A 24,882-nucleotide genomic window follows, 5' to 3' on the forward strand; every position below is an offset into this window, starting at 1 on the left:
AAGGGAAGTGGCGAGACCACAAAGATTCATATCAATACTGAAAACATTAATCACCTCAATCCTGAAGCAAGAATGTTCTCAGCCCCAGGAAAATAGGAAGGGGGTAGACGCAGAGACTAAGGATAGGTTCTGTACACAAGGAGGAAAAACAGAAGTGGCACATGGTTCAAACACTCCTCATTAAAAAAAAAGTATATTGAAAAATATGATGAACAGATTTTGTTTTTTGGCTCTGTAACTGGACTAGTCAAGTAAGCTTTTCCTGTACACACACAGCATTCTCTTGAAATCAGTTCGGTGTTTAAGCGGAAGCCCATAACGGTCAAAGAAACAGTGGACTTGCTGGAGGGATGGGACCAAACAAAGACCAGAAATGTTGGGAGGAGAGAATGCAGAAAGAAGCACATTCTGTACCGGTATGCAATCACCCCTCACATCCCCATCTCCCGAGTAGAAGCAATGGGGAGAAAGGAGGGATACATCCTGGCAGCAGCTAGACACAGTGAGGCCGGTCCACTGGATTGCCTTCACGTTTGGCACTATAAAAAAAAACCTGCGTTCCCCAGCCCTGCAGGATGGGAACCCCAAACTTCCAGAAGGGAGATAAGCAGTCTTGCTCACACATGGTTGCCTGGCTGATTTCTGGTCAGGAACCCAGGGAAAGCAAAATTCCCTTACACGTTGCCTTTCCAAAGATGCTATCCCTCCTCCATCTCCCAAAGGCTACACTACAGTAGGCTTGGGGCTTCAAGAAATACAAAGAAGTACTTGACCACATAATCTCAAACATTTTTATCAGGGCTAGAAATAAACCATACAAAATATACACCACCAGAAGTTGAAACAGTTGGAAAAGTTTAACAATTGTGAATGAAATACGATAGCAGGTGAAAACCGAGCTGGAGAGCTCTTGGAATATTTGAGATCGAAGAAATTTAGCACCGTAATTTTACAAAATGATGGGTTTTACAAAAAATGAGGCACTAGCACGTACAGCAGTATTCATCATCAATCAGTCCATCGCCAGTAACCATGGTTGCCTTATGGCTGTATTTCCTGCATGGATAACAAAGTGCCATTTTCTTCAAAACAAAATGGTCACTTGTAAGGCACAGAATAGCGGATACCATGGCACATTTATACATTATGATTATTGGCAACCAACACAACTACTTGTACCTACTTGTAAAATGGCATGCAAGTACCAATGATGTGCTGAAAAATGTTTGATAAATACATCCCCATATCTTCAGATCAATCACACACAGTTAGCAGCAGTTTTCTGGGCAAATTCACAAGACAAGGCCACAAATCTTAAATTTCACATGCCGCAAAGCTGGTCACCAGCAACGCTGGTACTTTGAACATGAATAATGGTTGGTTTAAGTAAATCCGCCCTAGAGAAGGAAATGTGTTAGACTTGGCAGTAGTAGCTACATGGTGGGAGGAAAATTAGAAACAACCACCCCATTGTCAACAGATAAATACATAAAGATGTTTAAAGTGGAGGAGACCCATCTAGAAGAGAGGCCTCACTGTAAATAAAATTGGTTAACATCACCTCGCACAATTAATGAGACTGAGCAGCTCATAAATCAGAGGTTGTGGTCAAGAAACATCAGTAGACTTTTTTTTAGGTGTGGGATTCAGCAGGTGTTAAAACGGTGTGCGCAATCAATATATTGTTTCTTCGTGGTTGAAAGTCTTGGATTGGTCCGCTCCATAAATCACAGATGATTGTCTTTGGTCAACATTGAGTGCCTCAGTCACCCCTGCTCCAGGTTCTCGGACGTCTGCACCTCTGAGTAAGAAGCATTACTATGGGATGCCTGGCGGGAGAAGAAGGATGCTGCGCGCTTAGGCTTCACACGCTTGATCTTTGTGCCTGATGGTGAAAGAGGGAAGAAATGCAGTTATGGAGAGAAATGAGATTGGGCAGGAGGTAAGGAGGACCAGTGGAGGGTGGAGCGAAAAGCAGACAGGGGAGCGAGCGATGAGGTGGGTGGGCACAAACGGAGAGTTTCACCAAGAGAGGAATGCAGGTAGAAAAAAATACACAAGTAAAGATAATGGGAATAATTAACAACAGAGGAGTTGTCTGAAGGGGAGGAGGACAGCTTGCATTTAAGGGCAGTGGACAACAAAAAACAGTATATTAAATCGGGGATGAAAGGAGCTTAAAAAGGGGGAAGTGCGGGACATGAAAAAGTATGAAGACGATTAAAAAGGGGGAAGAGGAGGCGATTAAAATAGGAGGAGTAGACAACTAAAACAGAGGAAGAGTGGGAGACGAAAACAGGAAGAGTGGGAGGTTAAAAAGGGAGAAGGGTGGGAGATTAAAAAGGGAGAAGGGTGGGAGATTAAAAAGGGAGAAGGGTGGGAGATTAAAAAGGGAGAAGGGTGGGAGATTAAAAAGGGAGAAGAGTGGGAGATTAAAAAGGGAGAGAGGTGGGAGATTAAAAAGGGAGAAGGGTGGGAGATTAAAAAGGGAGAAGGGTGGGAGATTAAAAAAGGAGAAGGGTGGGAGATTAAAAAGGGAAAAGGGTGGGAAAGGGAGAAGGGTGGGAGATTAAAAAGGGAAAAGGGTGGGAAAGGGAGAAGGGTGGGAGATGAAAAAGGTTAAAGAGAAGAGTATTAAACAGAGGAAGAGGAGGAGATTAAATAGGGGAAGAGGAGGAGATTAAATAGGGGAAGAGGAGGAGATTAAATGGGGGAGAAGAGATTAAATGGGGAAGACAGGAGTAGATTAAAGAGGGGTGAGAGTCCGATTAAATGGGGGAGGAGACGGAGATTAAAATAGAGCAGGAGTTGGAAATTGAAAAAAGAAGTGGTAGATTAAAAATGGAGAAGCGTAGGAGACTGAAAAATAGTGAAGGCAGAAGAGCAAATCTGCTGCTATTGTAGAAGAAAGTGCAAATGATAAAAAGGCAGCAAATTGAGATTAGAGAAATAGGAGGGAAGGGCAAAAGAAGCAAAGGAAAAGACAGACCTGAAAAGAGGAAGCTGACCACCTCCACCTCCCCCTCCCCTCGAATTTCCCCTCCTCCCCTCCTCCGCTGCTCGCCTTCATTTATCTCCAGCAGCCCCCTCTAATCCGCAGTCACAGCCCATACTCTCTCACACCTGCACTGGAACCACCATATAAGGATTCACCAGAGGCCTTCTCCACTGACTCTGATGCCAATGGCAACCATCAAGAGGGGACACCGTCTGAGAAATCTGGGCCCAAGCACTGTTGCAATAGGAAATCAAGACAGCGGGGGCTTGGGTCCCTTACGATCTTCAGAGGCAAATCACTAATGGGCCTCAACATACCCAAAACGTGGGGTACGCTTAGAGAGAAGGCTTGCTGCAATGTGTGCTCAGGGAAGGAGATACTTAGGCTATACAGACCATCCACCTGCAGTTACTGAGCCAACCCATACCTCCTCTCACTCAGTGAGGAGTAACAACTTCACCATTAATGCTGCTTCACCAACATAGGCGCAGTCATCGCCTGCACAGGAGCACCTACCAGTACTGCTACCCGGATCACTCTCTGAACAGCCACCTTCACATACAACGGATCATGGGTCTGCACCCCAGTAGCTTGTTTCCTTCCCAGTATAAGAATTGGCTTGGTAGTTTGGTTTGCCCTGTTCCCATCATGCACTGGGACAGGAACAGACTAATTTGCATGTAGCCAGGTTCTGAGCTGGGATGATGCAGTGAGCTAAAAAACGGTGATGGATCAAGCCCTGATCTTTGGACTGGGTAAGAGTGGTCTGCTTAATTCAGACACTCTGTTCATCACCACCCCCTTTTCTGAATCATTTTGTCCACCATAAGCGTGGAAGGGTATACTCAGATGTGAGTCCCTTGCTCATTGCACCATCAGGATTCAAGCAAGCCGGGCCGACGACGGCTGAAATGCCAGAAACCGGTCCCGGGTAGCTTGTTTCCTTCCCAGTATAAGAATTGGCTTGGTAGTTTGGTTTGCCCTGTTCCCATCATGCACTGGGACAGGAACAGACTAATTTGCATGTAGCCAGGTTCTGAGCTGGGATGGTTCAGTGAGCTAAAAAACGGTAATGGATCAAGCCCTGATCTTTGGACTGGGTAAGAGTGGTCTGCTTAATTCAGACACTCTGTTCATCACCACCCCCTTTTCTGAATCATTTTGTCCACCATAAGCGTAGAAGGGTACACTCAGATGTGAGTCCCTTGCTCATTGCACCATCAGGATTCAAGCAAGCCGGGCCGACGACGGCTGTAATGCCAGAAACCGGTCCCCGGTAGCTTGTTTCCTTCCCAGTATAAGAATTGGCTTGGTAGTTTGGTTTGCCGGGTTCCCATCATGCACTGGGACAGGAACAGACTAATTTGCATGTAGCCAGGTTCTGAGCTGGGATGGTGCAGTGAGCTAAAAAACGGTGATGGATCAAGCCCTGATCTTTGGACTGGGTAAGAGTGGTCTGCTTAATTCAGACACTCTGTTTATCACCACCCCCTTTTCTGAATCATTTTGTCCACCATAAGCGTGGAAGGGTATACTCAGATGTGAGTCCCTTGCTCATTGCACCATCAGGATTCAAGCAAGCCGGGCCGACGACGGCTGAAATGCCAGAAACCGGTCCCGGGTAGCTTGTTTCCTTCCCAGTATAAGAATCGGCTTGGTAGTTTGGTTTGCCCTGTTCCCATCATGCACTGGGACAGGAACAGACTAATTTGCATGTAGCCAGGTTCTGAGCTGGGATGATGCAGTGAGCTAAAAAACGGTGATGGATCAAGCCCTGATCTTTGGACTGGGTAAGAGTGGTCTGCTTAATTCAGACACTCTGTTCATCACCACCCCCTTTTCTGAATCATTTTGTCCACCATAAGCGTGGAAGGGTATACTCAGATGTGAGTCCCTTGCTCATTGCACCATCAGGATTCAAGCAAGCCGGGCCGACGACGGCTGAAATGCCAGAAACCGGTCCCCGGTAGCTTGTTTCCTTCCCAGTATAAGAATTGGCTTTGTAGTTTGGTTTGCCCTGTTCCCATCATGCACTGGGACAGGAACAGACTAATTTGCATGTAGCCAGGTTCTGAGCTGGGATGGTGCAGTGAGCTAAAAAACGGTGATGGATCAAGCCCTGATCTTTGGACTGGGTAAGAGTGGTCTGCTTAATTCAGACACTCTGTTCATCACCACCCCCTTTTCTGATGCAAAGCACACACGCCTCGCCTCTTAACACCTGCACACAGTGACACTCTGTTCGACAGCCATACTTACACCCATGCCGGTCACTGCATGGGTGAAAGTTAGAAACACACAATGTGACAGACAAAACAGAACTGAAAAAATAATCAATGGGACAGTGAAACAAGGAAAAAGGAACCCTCCAAACATGTGAGCAGGGATACTCAGCTACAGCAACACAAAGAAGTAAAAGAATTGGGACAGAGGAGAAGTAGCACTCAGAGTAAGAGACAGAAAGTGAGAATTGAACAAGACGACACATCTACGTAACATTTAAAGACATCAATATGAGGGCAGGGAAGCAAGGACCCTGAGATGGGGAGAAACAGACACCAACTTGGGGATAGAAGTGATTAATATGGATAGAATTAGTGTGTGCCCACTCTTTCTTTAGGAATCAAGCAGCGTACATCAGTTCCTCAAAGACTTCCTCAATTTCCAAGCGCTCAGACTATACAGAGAGCTTGACTTGGGGTTCTCCTATCCATGGGCCCAACATTTTTCCCATTAGAACTGAAACACTTTTGGAATAAAAGTGACACACAAAGTAGCTCCTCATGTTCAACAGAAATACTGTCATAAGGGCATTTCATTTACAGCGAACCAACTCCGGCATCCTTGGCAAAAACTAGAGGGGTCCTCCCAGCTATCAGTGAAGGCTCACAGCTTTATTGTTTTTAGCGATTCATGAATAGAGCTACATTTTACCCATAACCAATCCAACTCATTAGTACCCCCAAGCAGCACAGCTCCAATGGAGAAGACCATCTTTGTCTTATAAGCTGCATTTTTAAATCCCCTTAGGGAAAATCTGGAAGGCTATGTACAGAAGCGAATAGTCTCACATGATACCACATCCAACCAGTAGATGACTGGGTAATTACCAGCATGTTTCATGTTATCAAACCTGAACAAAGAAGGAGTTAACTGCTACAATAGCACAAAACAAATGAGAATGGGCACAGACCACACACACACTGCGTAAAGCAACGAAAGGTGGAGGAACGGGGTACACAATGCATCATCGCCATGTTTAGATCATCAGAACCATGAGCATATGAGGTTTGAACGGACTAGTGCCCCAAGCTTACCATCGTCGACGTAGTCGATGGTGGAGAGGTGTTGAAGACGGTTACAGACAGCACTGCACTGACGTTGGAGCTTGGAGCGCCTCTCAGCTGCCCGGGACTGGGGTGCAGGTGCCACAGTAGAGGCATTAGCAGTTTCTTGGCCCGGAGCTTCCATGGCGGAGTTCAGTTCGATGCAAAATTCTATTAGCCCGCTCATTAGTGCAGCCTATAGAGAAAGGAGGAGCATGTATTTCACATCATAAAAAAATACAAAAATATTTATTTCTGAAGCATTATGCTCCTGACCCTAACATAACCCAACAATTTCATATATTCTGTCGAACTTGAAAATATATATTTTTTTAATGTATTTAATAGTATTTGTGTAGTACAGACCTATCTGCGAGCAGAGCAGATGCCTCGACATGTAACAAGAACATGCACATTAAATATATATCTATATCTTACAATGGTTGCTTCAAGGCTTTCCAGTTTTTAGCTATGAGGACCTCGTCCCGAACGGTCGCTCCCCCACGCTCCCTGGCTCCAGCTTGCAATCACGCTACAGCGCTCTCAGCTGAAACATATCATTGAAAACTCGTGTGTGGTATCGTAGCTCTGAAATATATAGCGCTTTGTGCAGTACTTATTTATTTTGGTAGCGCTTTCACTGTATATCATTGTATTGTGTGATACCAGCAGTGTATAATTAATAGCGCTCTCACTGTTTTGTGCATTCATTGCGGGCATTGTGCTGAGTTTCGTTTCCAATCCCTCCCATTTTGTTGTTGTGTTTTCCCCTGGCCCGCCTCCCTGAGACCGCCTCCCACCTGACCCTCCCACGCTCCGCCCCTCCACTATCCATTTAAGACAGATGCCCCAACGTGCAGCGTCCACGCGCTACGGCCGCGCCGAAGGTGCGCCAAAGGTAAGCCCGTCTTCGCCCGTCCACGCCTGGACCGCGCCCAGCGCCAGACCCCCTGGTCCCCGCACTGCCCAGCCCACCCGCATTACATACGGCTCATCCACCCTCCTAGCACTTAACAGTGGCAGACTCCCTACCTGTGCCCAAGCCACACCTGGTCACACCCATGGACCCTTCACATGCCTCTCCTGTAAGCACGCATACACCAAGACCCACATTACATCCACAAACACCAAACAGAGATCCGACACTAATCACCTAAAATGCATCCTTCTCAACACCCGCTCGGTTCACCAACACGCCATCGACCTATGGAACCTACTGGACACCATCTCTCCGGACGTCGCAATCCTAACAGAAACTTGGATGAACGCCTCTTCAGCCCCAGACATCACCATAGCCATCCCGGAAGGCTACAAAATCATACGTAAAGACCGCACCAACCAAACAGGAGGAGGCATCGCCATCGTTCATAAGAACTCCATCCACATCTCAACCAGCTCCGACACCAACCTTACCAGCGCCGAACACCTTCACTTCCAGATCCACACCGACCCCAACACCACACTCGGAGGCACACTCCTCTACAGGCCCCCAGGACCCCGTGCACAATTTTGTGAAGACATCACTGACTTAATCACCCCTCACGCCCTCCCCTCCAAGGACTACATTCTACTGGGAGACTTAAACTTTCACCTGGAAAAGAGCAACAACAGCAACACCACCACCCTTCTGGACAATTTTATCAACCTCGGACTCAAACAACTAGTCAACACCCCCACCCACTACGCAGGACACACTCTCGACCCTATCTTCACCTCCAGCAAGCACATCTTCAGTCACTCCACAGCTCTCCATTGGACGGACCACAGCTGCGTCCACTTCAACTACAAAAAGACCACGATCCACAACCACCCTCAACCAACTCTGCGAAGAAACTGGAACAAAATCACCATCGATGAGATCTCCAAATCGCTTCTTCTAAACCCCCCTGCCTACTCATCGAACCCTAACCAAGCAGCCATTAACTTCACGCAATGGCTGACCAATAACGCAGACAACCTAGCACCTTTGAAAAAACGTCAAACTAAGCTTGGCAGCAGAAACGCACCCTGGTTCAACGATGAGCTTAAGAAATCCAAGAAACTGTCGCTCCCTTGAGAAGGCCTGGAAAAAAGACCCAAACACCAGCACCAAGGACGCCTTCAAGAACGCCATCCGCATTCACCACCAACTGATCCGGACAGCCAAGAAAGCCTCATTCAGAGACAGACTAGACAACAACGCCCATAACAGCAAGGAATTATTCAACATCGTCAAAGAGTTCGCCAACCCGACTGCCAACTCCAACGACATCACTCCATCTCAAACCCTCTGCGACTCCTTAGCTTCATTCTTCCACGACAAAATCTCAGACATCCACAACAGCTTCGACAACCAACCCGGACACCAACCTACTCAACGTTCTACTGATCCTTCACCACCCCTGAACACCGTCAATAACTGGAACCCGATCTCCACTGATGACACCACCCGCCTGATGAACTCCATCCACTCAGGATCCCCCACAGACCCATGCCCTCACCACATCTTCAACAAGGCAGACTCCATCATCGCACCCCACCTCCGAGACGTCATCAACTCCTCCCTCAACTCAGCCACCTTCCCGGAAAGCTGGAAACACGCCGAACTCAGCGCCCTCCTGAAAAAACCCACAGCTGACCCCACCGAACTCAAAAACTACCGCCCCATCTCGCTCCTTCCATTCCCAGCCAAAGTCATCGAGAAAGCAGCCAACAACCAGCTCGCCGCCTTCCTCGAAACCAATAAAGCCCTTGACTCCTCTCAATCCGGCTTCAGAGCCAAACACAGCACTGAGACCGCACTCATTGCAGCAACGGACGACATTCGAACACTACTGGACAATGGAGACACAGTCGCCCTCATCCTCCTTGACCTCTCTGCAGCCTTTGACACAGTATGCCATAGCACCCTACTACAACGCCTCAGAAACATTGGAATCCAAGGAAAAGCACTAGACTGGATCACCTCGTTCCTCGCCGGAAGAACTCAGAGAGTCCGCCTCCCACCGTTTAAGTCAGAGGCCTCTGAAATCATCTGTGGCGTCCCACAAGGATCCTCACTCAGTCCTACCCTCTTCAACGTTTACATGAGCCCCCTCGCGACCATCGCCCGCCAACACAACCTCAACATCATCTCCTACGCTGACGACACCCAACTGATCCTCTCACTCACCAAAGACCCTAACACCGCCAAAACCAACCTACATAAAGAAATGAAAGAAGTAGCAGAGTGGATGAAGCTCAGCCGTCTGAAACTGAACTCAGACAAAACAGAAGTCCTTATCTTAGGGACCACCCCCTCCGCCTGGGACGACTCTTGGTGGCTAGCGGCCCTTGGAAAAGCGCCCATCCCGACGGACCACGCACGGAACCTGGGCGTCATCCTGGACTCCTCACTCTCGATGAACAGACAAGTCAACGCCGTCTCATCATCCTGCTTCAACATTCTCCGCATGCTCAAAAAACATTTAGCTGGATCCCCACCGAAACAAGAAAAACGGTCACCCACGCACTGGTTACAAGCCGCCTGGACTACGGAAACACCCTATATGCCGCCACCACCGCAAAAATTCAGAAAAAACTACAACGCATCCAGAACGCATCAGCTAGACTCATACTTGACATCCCGCGTAAAGACCACATTTCCAATCACCTGAAAGACCTCCACTGGCTACCTGTCAATAAGAGAATAACTTTCCGCCTCCTCACCCACACACACAAAGCACTCTACGAACTTGGTCCCGAATGCCTCAACACGCGAGTTTCCTTCTACTCCAAATCCCCCCCATCCCCCCCCACAGCCCCCCCCCCCGCCAGGTTCGCTCTTCCAACCAAGCCCTTGCCGCTGTTCCTCGCATCAACAAAACCACCATGGGAGGTAGATCCTTCTCCTACCTGGCGGCCAAAACCTGGAATTCACTTCCCATTCACCTCCGACTCACCCAAAACCACCTAGCATTCAGAAAACAACTTAAAACCTGAATATTCGACAAATAATTTCCCTACCCCTCCTCAAGCGCCTTGCGACCCTCTGGGTATGTAGCGCGCGATATAAATTATTTGACTTGACTTGACTAAATGGGTGAACTTGTTCAAAATGTTTCCCAGTCTGTCTGCAGCGCAAAGTCTGTTTTTCAGCTAACTGTGCAGACTGAAGTGTATAGTTTTATGATGCATAAGATATTGATGCTAATTCTGGATTCAAGCTGTCCCACTGGTCTCTCCAAATGTTGGTGTAGTGATCTTATTTACGCATGAGGCACTCGGATACACGAAGAATAGCTTTTATGTATAGACAAGATTTTGGACAAGGCCAATGGGTGTCAGAGCACTTTCCATAGGAACAGTTACTTTCTTTAAATAAGAAAAGTTGAGTTATGTTACAAGTAGCACAGAAGCCATTGCAGGTTACATATAAGCAAGTTTTGGTTCATTCCGAGCTGGAGATACGCGGAGGAAAATAAAGTACACAACCTGCTTTGTTGCTGTATTACTCTGGAGCATGTGAGAGGGTATAGTTTAAAGGCCATCAAACTTGTTTGCTCGAAGCCTCCATAAGCAAAATGTTTTGACTTTGGCCCCCCTCCAAAACTTAACAGCACGATTTGGGGGAGCGGGTAAGGCATGGCTAATAAGCACAAGTTACTACTTGTGTAACGATAAATCTGTAAGAGACATTAGTTAGTGATAGATTCCTTACCTTAGAATATCCCCAGGCGTCAGACTGGATCCGGAAATTTTTGCGTAGCAATACCCCTGCGCGTCGGTGGCTCCGCGTCAGTCGTCGGCGTCGTTAGCGCCGGCATGACGTCGTCGGAGTACTTAGACGCCGCCCATGCGCGCTGACGTCAGTTCTGATACACAGCTTTTCCGCGCCAGATACGCAGAGCCATGATAGAACCAACACTGGTGCCATGAAACTAGGGCTCTGAAAGGGGATGACCTCAACCCTAGATATCGGTTCGCAGAACGGGGAGGATGGGTGGGTCGGTAAGGAATCTATCACTAACTAATGTCTCTTACAGATATATCGTTACACAAGTAGTAACTTGTGCATCTGAAAGAGACACGTTAGTGATAGATTCCTTACCTTAGAATAGATACCCCAGCAATACCAACCCCGGTGGTGGGTCTGCGAACCAATATCACACCAGAAAGTCCTGGAGGACGGAACGGCCAAAGAAGCCATCCCTCCGGACTTGACTGTCCAGGCAGTAGTGTCTTGCGAACGTGTGCAGCGAGGCCCACGTAGCTGCCTGGCAAATGTCCTGCAAGGAAACTCCTCGGCCCAGGGCAGTTGTTGTTGCCGTGGCACAAGTGGAATGAGCCCGCAATCCAGCAGGGGGCTCCTTTTTTGCCATGGAGTAACATGCCTGAATACACAAGATGATCCACCGCGAAATGGTCCTCTTGTGTACTGCCTTTCCCTTCTTCGCACCCACATAACCAACAAAGACTTGGTCATCCACCCGGAACGGGCGTGTGCGATCTAGGTAATAGGAGAGCGCACGTTTTGGATCCAGACGGTGGAGCCTCTCTTCCTCTTTCGAGGGATGCGGAGGCGGAAAGAAGGTGGGCAAAGTAATGGACTGCCCAATGTGGAAGGCTGTGACAACCTTGGGCAGAAAAGAAGGTCGTGTACGCAACACCACCTTGTCCGGATGAACAGATAGGAAAGGTGGGGTAGAAGAAAGAGCCTGGAGCTCACTCACCCTCCTGGCAGAGGTGATGGCGACCAGGAAAGCAGTCTTCAATGTGAGAAGACGGAGAGGACAGTTATGGAGCGGCTCAAAGGGAGCACACATCAGATTAGTGAGAACAAGATTCAAGTCCCACTGGGGCATCACAAAGGGAACAGGAGGAAACATGTGTGTGATGCCCTTCATAAATCTATTTACAATGGGGGACTTGAATAAGGAAGGCTGATCAGGTAGCCGCAAGAAGGCGGAAAGAGCAGAAAGGTACCCCTTAAGAGTGCCCAGAGCAGAGCCCTGCTGGGCAAGGGAAAGAAGGAAGAGCAGAACTTCAGAAAGGCGTGCAGAGGGAGGATCCACAGCCTTTGCTGCGCACCATGCCACAAATCTGTTCCACCTGCAGGCGTATACCGACTTTGTGGAGGGACGCCTGGCTGCCAGAATGATATCACAGACTTCAGGAGGCAAGTCAAATGGCCTCAACTGTCGCCGTTCAATCTCCAAGCTTGTAGGTGGAGACTGGACAGGTTCGGGTGCAGGACCGTCCCCTGCTGCTGCGACAGAAGGTCCTCCCGAAGAGGCAGACGAATCGGGGGATCGACTGACATGCCGAGTAGCTCGGGATACCAGTATCTTCGTGCCCATTCCGGAGCCACAAGGATAACCTGGGCCCGGTCGCGCCTGATCTTCTTCAGCACTCTGGGCAGAAGTGGTATAGGCGGAAAGGCGTACAATAGACCGCAACTCCACTCGCGACGAAAAGCGTCTCCGAGCGAGTGCCGCCTTGGACATTCCAACGCGCAGAACTGATGACATTGCGCGTTCTCTTCTGTGGCGAATAGATCTAACCAAGGCTCTCCCCATTGCTGAAAGAGGCCTTGCACCACGTCCGAGTTCAGACGCCATTCGCGATCCATCATGCACCAACGGCTGAGTTTGTCCGCCCTTGGCATTCAGGGAGCCTGCCAGGTGTTGAACCACCAGGGTCACGCCCTGATGTTCCAGCCACTGCCAGAGGCGCAGAGCCTCCTGGCAGAGGGTCCACGAACCCACCCCGCCCTGTTTGTTGCAGTACCACATGGCGGTGGTGTGGTCGGTGAACACCTGCACTACACCCCCCCGGACAGAGGAGAGGAATGCCTTCAGTGCTAGACGAATCGCCCGCAGCTCCAAGAAGTTGATATGGAGCCGGGACTCCGCCGGAGACCAGAGGCCTCTGATCTCTGCCTCTCCCATGTGGCCTCCCCAGCCCTGGAGGGACGCGTCCGTCACAACCACGTGCTCCGGGTGGGGTAGGGAGAGGGATCTGCCACTGACCCAGTCGGGGTCCGTGAGCCACCACTGCAGTTGCCTCGCAGTGCCCTCCGAGATCAAGACATGATCGGACAGGTTGCCCTGATGCTGGGCCCACTGAAACTTCAGGTCCCACTGCAGAGCCCGCATCCGCCACCGGGCGTGATGCACCAGAAGGATGCAGGAGGCCATCAGCCCCAGAAGCCGCAGCGTCAACCTGACCGAGACTCGGGATAACGGCTGGAAGATTGGAATCAGAGCCTGTATATCCCGAACCCGCTGTTCGGGAGGGTAAACCCGAAACTGCGCCGAGTCGAGAACTGCTCGGATGAAGAGGAGCTTCTGAGAGGGGCACAGGTGCGACTTCGGCACATTGATGGAAAACCCCAGCAAATGCAGGAGGTCGGCCGTAGTCTGGAGGTGGCTGACGACTGTCTGGGGCGAGCCCGCCTTCAACGACCAGTTGTCGAGGTAGGGGAAGACTGACACCCCTTGCCTGCGCAGATGAGCTGCGACCACCGCCATCACCTTCGTGAACACCCGTGGGGCGCTGGTAAGGCCGAAGGGGAGCACGGTAAACTGAAAGTGCTCTTAGCCTACCGTGAACCGCAGGTAACGCCGGTGGGCCAGCAGGACGGGGATGTGGAAATAAGCGTCCTGCAGGTCCAACGATACCATCCAGTCTTCCGGGTCCAAGGCAGCCAGGACCTGAGCCAAAGTCAGCATCTTGAACTTCTCCTTCCGGAGGAAGCCGTTGACGTTCCGCAGGTCCAAGATAGGGCGTAGGCCCCCTTTGCCCTTCTTGGGTACCAGGAAGTAGTGGGAGTAACATCCACACCCTACTTCTGGCCCAGGAACGCGCTCGATGGCCCCCTTGGCCAAGAGGGCCGTGACTTCCTCTTGCAGAAGTTGCAAGTGATCCTCCGACACGCGGTGGCATTGCGGTGGCATGGATGGAGGGGACGCCTCGAAGGGGAGGGAGTAGCCCCTTCGGACGATCTGCAGCACCCACCTGTCCGAAGTGACTGTGCGCCAGTGGGAGAGGTGATGGCGAACCCTGCCTCCCTCAGGCGTCACATGGCCTGAAAACTCGGACTAGGAAGGTTTTGAGGCGGGTGCTACTGAGGGAGGTGTGGACTGGCCTCGCCGTGGTCCCCGACCGCCGCCACTGCGGTTTCCACGTCCGACACCACGCTGTTGAACATTCTGCGGCGCGTGGCTGGCAGTACGTGCGGGGGCGCCCCTTCCGTGGCCACGAAAGGAGCAAAAGGCACCCGATTGCTGGCGTGGAGCCGTGAGGCCCAAGGACTTGGCCGTAGCCCTGGAGTCCTGAAAACGTTCCAGCGCATGGTCTGCCTTGTCGCCGAAGAGGCGACTGCCATCAAACGGCATGTCCAGGAGTGTGGCCTGGACATCGGCCGAGAAGTTGGCGGACCTCAACCAGGCGTGGCGTCGAACCACCACTGCCGTTGCCATCGCCCTGCCCAGTAAGTCCGTTGTATCCAGCCCACACCGGATAGAAAAACGTGCTGCATCTCGGCCCTCCGCAAGGGCTTGGCCGAGTTTAGCCTGGACCTCCTCCGGGCATTGTGGCAGCACCTCCGCAACCGTGTCCCACAGAGTGTGGGTGTAGCGGCCCAAGAGACAGGCGGTATTCACAGACCGCAGCCCTAAGCTAACAGACGAGAACACCTTCTTCCCGAACTGTTCGTATCTCTTGGATTCCCTGTCGGGCGGGGCCGACGGGAATGCGGTCTGGGAGTTGGAGGCCTTGATGACCAGACTCTCGGGGGTGGGGTGGGTGGACAAAAAGCATGGGTTGCCCGGGGCCGGGCGGTAGCGTCTGGCCACGTTCCTATCCACAGGCGGACCTGTGGCGGGCTTGGACCAAGTGCCCACAAGAACGTCACACAAGGCCTCATTGAACGGCAGCAGAGGCTCACTGGAGCTTGACTGCGGTTTGAGGACCTCTGTGAGGAGGTTAGTCCTCACGGCCGCGACGGGGAGCTTAAGGTTTAAGGCCTTAGCTGCCTTCGTCAACACTACACTATATGTAGAGCCCGCCTCCGAAGCCACAGTCGGAGGGGAGCTAAATCCAGTGTCTGGCGAAGTGTCAAGACCACTGGCCTCCCCAAGCTCATATGTCCAGTCCTGTTGAGACTGGCAATCCAGTGCCAGAGGGTCCTCGGACCCCTCCCAATCTTCCTCGTCACCTGTGTCCTGTAAACCAGGATTAGTAGACAGGGCCTCCTCGTGGAGATAAAAATCTCCAAAGGCCGATGGAATCGGCGCCCAGCGGCGCCCTTCCGGCGCCTGAGTCGGACCACAAGAAACATTGGGGACAGCAACCACAGTGGGCGCCGGGGGTGACACCTGTGGGGACGGCGCCGGTGAGGTCGTAAGGTCGACCGGCGACGCCCAGGACCTGGAGCCGGATCCGGTGAGGTCCTGCGGCGCCGAGACCGAAGTCGCCGCCGGGGCCGAAGCACCCGCCCTGTTAGGACCTCCAGACGGAACCGTTGGGCCCGAAGGCGTCACGGGAACCGACTGAGAAGGGAGGGCCCTCATGGCCATGAGGTACCGCTCGATCTCCTCCGGCGTCGCGCCGTGCCCAGGGACCCGAAGGTGTGGGGCAGGCGGCGACACCGCATGGGAGGTGTCACCCGAGCCCCCGGCCGCATCGTGCGAGCGTCTGGGTGAGTCGGAGGACCGATGACGTCGCTCCGACCTCTCATGCCTCTTACCTGAGGACTTGGAACCTGACGACCGGTGTCCACTCCCGGAGCTTCGATGACTCCGACCTCACGACCTGTCCCTCGACCTCCCGTGGGACCGGGACCGGGACCGGGACCTGGAGCGGCGCGGGGCCGACTGCCTTAGCTCGAGTCGCTTGCGGGACCGCCCCCGCCTAGCCTTCGACGTCAGGGCCCGGCAGTCGGAGCAGGTTCGATTGTCATGGTCGAGGCCTAAGCACTTCAGGTACCGGCGATGGGGGTCCGTGACCGACATCAGTCGATCGCACTTCGAGCAGGACTTGAACCCAGGCATCCCTACCGGCACCGATAGAGTCGAAGACTCGACAAAAAAAAGAGTGATCGAAAGATCAAAAAGTTCAGTCAAAAATTGACTAGGGGTAGAGCTTCTCCGGATCTGCGCTAGCTGGCACGGAAAAAAGAAGAACTGACGTCAGCGCGCATGGGCGGTGTCTAAGTACTCCGACTACGTCATTCCGGTACTAACAACGCCGACGACGGACGCGGAGCCACAGACGACGCCTACCGACGCGCAGGGGTATTGCTACGCAAAAATTTCTGGATCCAGTCTGACGCCTGGGGATATTCTAAGGTAAGGAATCTATCACTAACGTGTCTCTTTCAGATGGTTATTTTCTGGGGTACTTTTTCTTTAGCTCATAATCCCAAAAAATGTGGGATCTTTAAAAGAAATAATACATCAAACCGAAACGGACAGAAAACACTACTCACAATAATTGGGGTGAAAGTTTTGCCCAGACAGTGCTACCATGTGTAAAAATGACAAGAAATTATAATATTACCATCACAAAATATGGGGCATTACGCCATGTAATTTGCCTTTTCTTGCAGCATTTAGTCAACCCTGCTGCATTATTTAGCCCTACACTGTCACATAATTCTAGTGATCCTGCTTATACTGCGGCATGTAATTTTAGAATAATGACGTATTCATGGTACTTTCCTACTGCTTGGGACTTAACAGCACTATATAGACACCAGTCACTCTTCTGAACTGTGCGAAGGAGGATCACATTTTGTGATTCTCTAATTTCACAAACAGATGTCTGGAGAGATTGCAATAATAAACTGAGGATTCTTACCATAAAAAAGTGCCTCGTTTAATTTGCGTTTATGTATTTATTTTTTATCTAATGTGTGTGCATTATTTTATATGCAGTCGTCTAAAGGTGAAAAACCCAAAATACTTTAGAATATTTTGTTCATTTTAGCCACCTCTTTGACACCGCAACCAAAGAACTCTGGATCACAGTTTGCATACGTGTTTAAATACTTTAAATGCTGCATGTAAATGAAGACAGCCTGTAAACGCGACAAATAATGAAAATTGGTCTTCCAGGCCATTTCATTTACAAGCACAACTGAGGCATTTGTGCCTCCCTAAGTCATGGACACAGTTTGAAGACCTGTGGTCTAGACATATCATCCCCCACTGGTTATGTCATCATTCAAGTGCTGTTGGGATGCAGGATCCTTTGTTTCAGCAAAGTGTAGTCCATGTTGAGCGCCACTGCTAATAATCCTGATCATCACTTTTGCTCTGCTATTCATACAGGAGTTCTGAACATGCTACATAACATTAGAGAATCATGAGTCGTTTGCACTCATTAGAAGCGATACAAGTGGAATTGCGACCTCGCTTCCAAATATCCAGCTGATTTATCAGCAGACTTGGTCTTTCAAACATATTTGTTTTGTTTCAGTTCCACTATCTCCATCAAAAGAAATACTTCTTGTGTAGATCTACGCACAGTTACAGTCTGCCTTCAAATACTCAAAAAATTCAATTTCTTATAAATATAGAGACAGTGTGGATACCAATGTGGGCAATAAACCTGAATAGTGGCTTGGTGGATAATAAGGGATTAAAGATAACTCAGCCCGTGTTGGGGGTCTACAGACACACAATATTATAGATTTGGTAGTCCTAGCACTGATCAGTACTGACTATGTTGTTTGGACATTTCTTACCATCTCAGATATAGGACAGAAGCTGGTCAGCCCAGAGAATTAAGATTGTCCACACTTAATATGGCCACCCCTTGTTCACACAAACCTTCATATAAGCAGTGTCGGACAGAGTGGCACAGCCCCTGTGTGTCATGGTTAGAGAGGCGTGTCTACAACATAGATCACATCCCGTGTTTCACGGTTGGAGAAGCATGCCTACCACTTATTCATGGTAGGACCTTCACAGTCCACGTTAGTTTCTCTCCTGCGTTACTAGCAAATGTTTCCACTTCCCGGATGGCAGGGCTCATCTACAGTCTATCTCCATCATGCACTTCATAGACACCGTGACATGTGAAAGCAACACAGTTTCAATAACAGGTATTAAATATTGTGGATTTATGGTTTCATCGCTGGAGCAGTGGAAAGGATGTCTTTTTTTTGGGGGGGGAGGGGGAGTTAGGATGTGTGTGGCAACACGGTCAGAGTTTGGTTAATGGTGAAACCTAATGATTAGGTAAACCAGTGCAAGTAGAGACAAAATGCTGAAGTATAAAAAGGATTCTAGCCCTTTTGGACGGTGCTTGCAATTCTTTGGAGAAGAGGATACAAATTCACTTTTTTGTCGAGGTGAGCTGTAGTAAAAACAAGCTCATCCACTTTATTCATTTTATGAAGATTTTGTTTGAGGATTTGATGCCTGACAAAGGGAATGCTACGAGCTAGTTAGCTTCATAAAAAACTTTGTTTGTTCCAGAGAAATGTGCCTTGTGACAAAGGTACACTAGCAAACTCAAAACATCATAACCTAGGAAACCTCCCCAAAGAGGCCCATCCCTATTCCCAAAGTAAAGCGTTGCTTACGAATTGCCACCCTAATTGAGGGTTCTGCCTGGGGGCATGCTATCTTAATCCAACTTCAAAACTTGGATTAGAGAACTTTCCACAAATGCAGCTTTTTTTGAAGGGCATATTAATTAAAAAGGAGTTACCTGTTTGGAATAGATTTTAAGCAGCTTGTTTACTGGTGTTCCCTCGTTGTCACCATCAAACTCCAGCCAAAGAATATGATCCTCCTCATCAGGGTAGGTGTGATCCCATGACAGCTCCTGGTATTGCAGGCCGAGGAGGACATGCTGGAAGCAAAAAAAGACATTCAGATTTTGAAATTAAAAGTAAGGTGGCAATTGCAACGTCCGGGTCACCAAGCGAGGCAGGAAATAGCTTTAACACCACAGCATTAAAGTCTAAGATGTGAACCAATCTGAAGGCACCCTTTTAAATACATAAAGAGGACAATATACACATTGACATACATTAAGTAATTTTCAATTTTTCCCACTGTTAATACTCTGCAATGGTAAAATCTGTCTAACATGATCAATGCAGAGGTAGCTCTTTGGTATGCATTCCAAAAACAGGCATATATCTCAAGCTTACTAGCACTTTCTGTGCGGTCTTGACATGAAAACAGAAATGGTAATGTGCCATCAAAATAAGTGGAGGGATAAGATTCACAAGCACTTTATATATGTGTGTGTGTATATATATATATATATATATATTTCATCCTTCTAGCACTGAGGGCGAATGATGTGATCAAGGACCAAGGAAAGCACTGAAATGCGTTTGGCATTGTAACCGCTCTTTGCACAATAACATTAATTGCTGCAGATGCCCTGGGAGTGCGTTTCCACCATTCATACAGTGTGCGAGAAGGAGGAAAGAGTGACCGGCTTGGCCCTAACGGGTATACACCCCCCCCCCCCCAATATGAAGAGCGCCGTCCCCGACCCGCGGGACCGCAACGTGGGGTCTCGGTCTCTCTCGGTCTCTCTCTCATTGGCAAGAGGCCATTTACGGTGGTGCATGCTATAATCATTATCAAAGGGTACGAAGGACAATACATAGCTTCTCTAACCTTATTTAACATAAACTTGTTCTGAGAATAACCCCCTTAACTCTGGTACCTGTGGCTTATCTGTGTGGGCCCAAGAGGTAGGGTTGTTTTTTTCTTTTTTCTGAAGAGTGCGCCTGAGCGAGTCTACTCCATTAGGTTTCAGCATGCATGCTTAATTGCCTGGCCAGAGATTTGAGGTCCAAGTGGCACATCAGGCAAAGAGCAGTGGCGTAACGCAGGTCCTCGCAGCCCCTCAAGTGCGGGGGGCCCAAGCTCCAGGGGGGCCCTCAGCACAGTAATCTGACAGGAGAGCTCCCGATTCAGCACAGTGGCAGGCCCTCCAGGTACCTTGCAGGGGGTCCCCTTCAAGTTTCGTTACACCCGTGGCAAAGAGCATGTATGGGGAAGTCCCTCAATAAACAACAATCCTCCAGCTCCTCTTTGGTGGTCATTACCAGCAGCTTCAGCATCTGGAGCTAGGATTATGGTAAAAAGGCGTGAATGGATGAGGACTTGGCACATGGACAATTCGTGAAAAAACTGTGATGCTTCCCCATCCCTGGGGCACAAGCTTTTGGCTGCAATTAGACGAATGGAGAAGCCAGTGGCAGAAGAGAAGGAGCTGAAGCCAGTTATTGGGCCCGTGGTCAAGATCTAGTACCACTTCTCCTACAAGGCAGTCTGTGATTTAACTACGTCAAGGCTTCCATTTGAGGAGAAGCTTGAGGTGGGGTAGCTTTTTCAGATAAAACCTTTCCACCATTAGCAGCTTTCCAACAACTCTACAAGGTATGACTATGCACAGTCAGAGCGCTGAACCCATCCTTTCGAAGCAGGCTTTGGAGCTTTCAGACCTGTGGTCCACTGCCAGATGCTAGCGGTGGTTGCATTCTTTGACACGTTTGGACTGAGTATTCTGAACTGTTCTAAGAAAGAAGAAAGATCCTTTACTGTGTGAACAGTAACAAGCTACAACAGAATTGCAGCTGGTCTTTCGCTCTCCTGGATACACTAGAGGGTCAGGGCAGGACAGCACGCTAATGGAGGTAGGACTGTAACAAGAAAGACAGGCAAGCTGGTAATTGCCCACCTGTTTAATAACATCTCTCGGTTTGTGCAGCGCTTCACAATGTAGTTTTACTGTATCTATGCAGCGCAAGTAGCAGGTGTTATTACCTAATTTAAAGTTACTTAATATTATGTAAGGTTGAGGTGACGTCGCTAGAATTCGAATATATGACAACAGGCGTCAGTCATCTTCCCAACCTTTATTGGTAAACGCGGTCACTCTAAGGAAAGTGGGACAATGATGCAGAAAAGTTGGACTAAGCTCCTTTTCTTGGAAGATGGAATTAACACATTCCTGCTTATTGGATATTGGATGGATATTTCTAGAGCGCAAACGTTCGCTCCCAAGGGAGCATCTTGGTGCTGTAAAGCCTGGGACCAGAACGACGGGAGGGTTGTGGTGGGCTAGATGGCTGCTTTAGTCCAGTCGTCGGAGAGACTAAAGATACACGTTTTGAGGAGCTTCCTAAATGGCTTCTCCTGCGTCTGAAGTCTGAGATGCTTTGGCATGTTGTTCCAGGCTCTAATAGCAAGGGAACTGAGTGTTTTTCCACCCTTGGTCTTCAGGTTGAATTTGGAGGGGGTCATGAGGTTTTCTTGTGAAGATCTGAGAGAGCGACCCGGGGTGTAGTGAGGGAAGCGTCTTGACAAGTAAACTGGGCCAGATTTGTTGAAGGCTCGGAAGGCTACAATGAGAATTTTAAAGAGTATTCTCTTGTGCAAGGGGAGCCAATGCAAGGATTTAAGGGCAGCGGAAATAGAAGATTTGCGTGGGAGTTTGAGGACAAGCCGTGCAGCAGAGTGCAGGACACTTTGAAGTTTCAGACGGGTAGATATTTTTGTCCCTGCCAGGAGGCCATTACAGTAGTCCACTCGAGAGAGTATGAGGGCTACCGCAACGGTCTTTCTCGAGTCGAGCGGGAGAAAATCAAAGAACTTTCGTAGGGATTTAATAATGCCGAAGCATTTACCTGCTACAGTTGCGACGTGGGTATCGAAAGAGAGGTCGGAGTCGAAAATAACTCCGAGGTTTCTGGCCGATGAGACTGTCTGAGGTGGAGCAGCAGAGTTGTCAGGCCACCACTGGGCTGGGCAGAAAGAGGCATTCTTTCCAATGGGCAAGATCTCCGTTTTATTGGAGTTGCAGCGGAGATGGTTGGCGTCCATCCATTGAAAGACCGCTGTGAGACAGTGCTTGAGGTTAAGTTCGGCCGTGTTTGAATAGTCGTCGAGGGGGATGACAAGCTGAGTATCGTCAGCATAAGACGTGACAGTTATGCCGAACGATTCTATAAGAGTAAGCAGGGGGATGAGATATATATTGAAAAGGAGGGGACTGAGAATGGAGCCCTGAGGAACTCCACAAAAGATCTTTTTCTCTTTCGATTGAAAAGGGCCCAGTGAAACGGTTTGAGATCTGTCACTGAGGAATGAACTGATCCAGGCAAGGGCCGAGTTAGTTATGCCGATGTCCACAAGCCTGTTTAGCAGAATGGAGTGAGAAATAGTATCGAAGGCCGCCGTGAGATCAAGAAGGATCAGGATGGCCTTCTTCCTTTGATCTTGGAGACCTTTGATGGTATCAGTCAGCTCGATCAGGGCGGTCTCGGTAGAATGTTTGGACCGGAAGCCGGATTGCTGGGGGTGAAGTAGGTTGTGGGCATCAAGGAAGGACTTGAGCTCCTTATGGACTAATTGTTCTGTTATTTTGCCCAGCGCAGGTAGCAGGGTGATGGGACGAAGGTTGGTTAAATCAGATGGGGGTTTGTTTGCCTTTTTCATAAGCGGTTTGACCACACCCTTTTTCCAAGTGAGAGGGACAGAGCCAGTTTTGAGGGAGAGGTTGACTATTTCGTTGATGATGGGGTTGATTTCATCAATGATGGTGTGGAGGATCTTGGGGGGACAAGGATCAGAGGGTGAGCCAGATTTGCATGAAAGGATCGCTTCTCTGGTCTGAGTCAGGGTCACCGGGGTGAAGTGATTGAGACTGATAGCGGTCGGGCGAGATTGGTCTAGCTCCGAGATTGAGTACACCGGAGGGGGAGGGGGAAAGTTTTTGTGGATAGAGCTGATTTTATCTTCAAAATAGTCGGAGATCTTGTAGCACAGTTCTTGGGAAGGGGGGATTTCTGGTTGGAGTGCTTTTGGTTCTCTCAGAGCAGTCAGATTATAGGGTCTGTTATGGTGTTTTCCACTGAGGCATTGGTCACAATCAGGAATAGTCACTGCTTCAAAGCTAGGGTCAGAGAGCTTGGCCATTCCTCTCATTTGAGAGCAATGTAGTCCTCCTCACTGCTTCAAATGTGTTTTTAGTAAGTAGTAATCAACATGTCTCATCAATCAATGGAAGCAAAGCCTATTAAAGCAATATATTGCACTACAATTTCAACATGTTTAAGTTGTGCATGCTGGCAGCAAAGGGTCACATGTACAAAGATGTATTGCAATTTGCAAATACTGATTAACGAGAAAAACAGGGTTTGCGACCGCAAAACGCCTTTTGGAAATGTATCAAAGCTCTTATGAGGGTTGGATATTCTTTCTGAATCGTATGAGGAATTTTGTGATCCATTACGAATTGCACATAGGAGGGATGTGTGAAAGAGGGGTCCCCACCCAATTTTAGATTTGCAACAAAACGTATCAGTGACTGGTGACTGCAATTCTGGTTTCAAAACACTGAGCAGATACTTACCATTTGGAAATCCTGCTGGCAGCCACCGGTTGAGCAGAGTAGTCTTTTCAAAGCGGAAACATTTCCTTTTTTTTTTTTTAACTTAGCACCTGTCCTTCTAGTAGGCCTTGGCTGCCATTAAGAACAGGTTTCTTTTTTGGGAAAGCAAATAGAAGAATGGAGGTCTACTGTTCCTTTAATGCTTAAATGCACACATTCGCTACCAATCAGAGGGTGTCGCAAATTCAAACCGGTCTTATTAATATTCATTAACAAGGTCATTCTGGACCTCTCATGTAAAAGTAACATTTTTCATGAGACTTACACATAGGTCACATTGCATTCCCATTCACAAACCATTTGATGTGCAAATTGCACCTCCATGTTTTGAAAAGAGCAATAGTACATCTAGCCCAAAGATCGTTGGCTGTAGTTTAAACCAGGCTGACTTCTAAGGGATGCTTCAGAAAATATCATACCATTCAGTATGTTTTCTTGAAAAAGCATCTAACACCATGATGCTGGTTTTCCTGAGCCACCATGGACAACTAGTTTTTCCCTAACCCCTATGGTATCATGCCATGGATCATTAGACATTGGTTAGGTCGGTTTCCATAAATTCTGGCCGGTGGGATAGATAAAAAAAAACTGCAAGCCATGTTGATGTACACTTTGGCTGTAAGCCCTCACAGTTAGAATGCTAACATTGGGTATCAGTCTCTTCTGAGGGGAAGATTAAAAATCCTCCACCACAGGACAGGACACCTGGAATTGATGCTAAAAGATGGGAGCTGGTTGGCTCTCGCTAACAGAGCGTCTGAGAAAATTGGTCAACTATGAGAAAGAGTTAAATGCCCTATATTGACAGAAAACAAGCAGTAGGTAATACAGTTAGGTAAAGACTACTGAAAGCCACTTCAGGTTGTATAGCAGTACTTTGCACAGTAAGACTGAGTTTGATTGAGAATCGTTGTAACACCCAATGTGATGGCAAAATTGGAATCTAAAATAAGTAGGTACATTGTAGGTTGAAGTGAAACACAGAAGGAGTCTGGCCCATCTCTACAGTACATATCAGGCCTGTAAGAGCGATCGATCTCCTTCCAACACCTAAGGAGCGGGCAGCTGTGATATCCAGTTTGGTTTCAGCCTTGATGAATCTGCAGCTAAACCTCTAATCAAGCACAGATTTAAAGCTTGTGGCCAGAATATTCTTCCAAAGAA

The 24,882-nt window shown here is 48.9% G+C and overlaps 1 protein-coding gene across 1 annotated transcript in view; it reads right to left on the reverse strand.

The window, feature by feature from the left end:
- Window positions 1-775: 775 nt before the first annotated feature.
- LOC147671274 (FERM domain-containing protein 8-like) overlaps window positions 776-24,882 on the reverse strand; it is a 34,893-nt gene continuing 10,786 nt past the window's right edge. Inside the window, exons 3-5 of the mRNA XM_086948109.1 lie at window positions 19,006-19,149; window positions 6,316-6,520; window positions 776-1,885 (exon numbers count right to left, since the gene is read on the reverse strand). Coding sequence (XP_086804235.1) covers window positions 1,767-1,885; window positions 6,316-6,520; window positions 19,006-19,149 — 468 coding nt within the window. The 3' untranslated portion in view covers window positions 776-1,766. The remainder of the gene's footprint in view (window positions 1,886-6,315; window positions 6,521-19,005; window positions 19,150-24,882) is intronic.

This window comes from Lissotriton vulgaris, unplaced genomic scaffold (assembly GCF_964263255.1).
Source record: "Lissotriton vulgaris unplaced genomic scaffold, aLisVul1.2 SCAFFOLD_1877, whole genome shotgun sequence".
NCBI lineage: Eukaryota > Metazoa > Chordata > Amphibia > Caudata > Salamandridae > Lissotriton > Lissotriton vulgaris.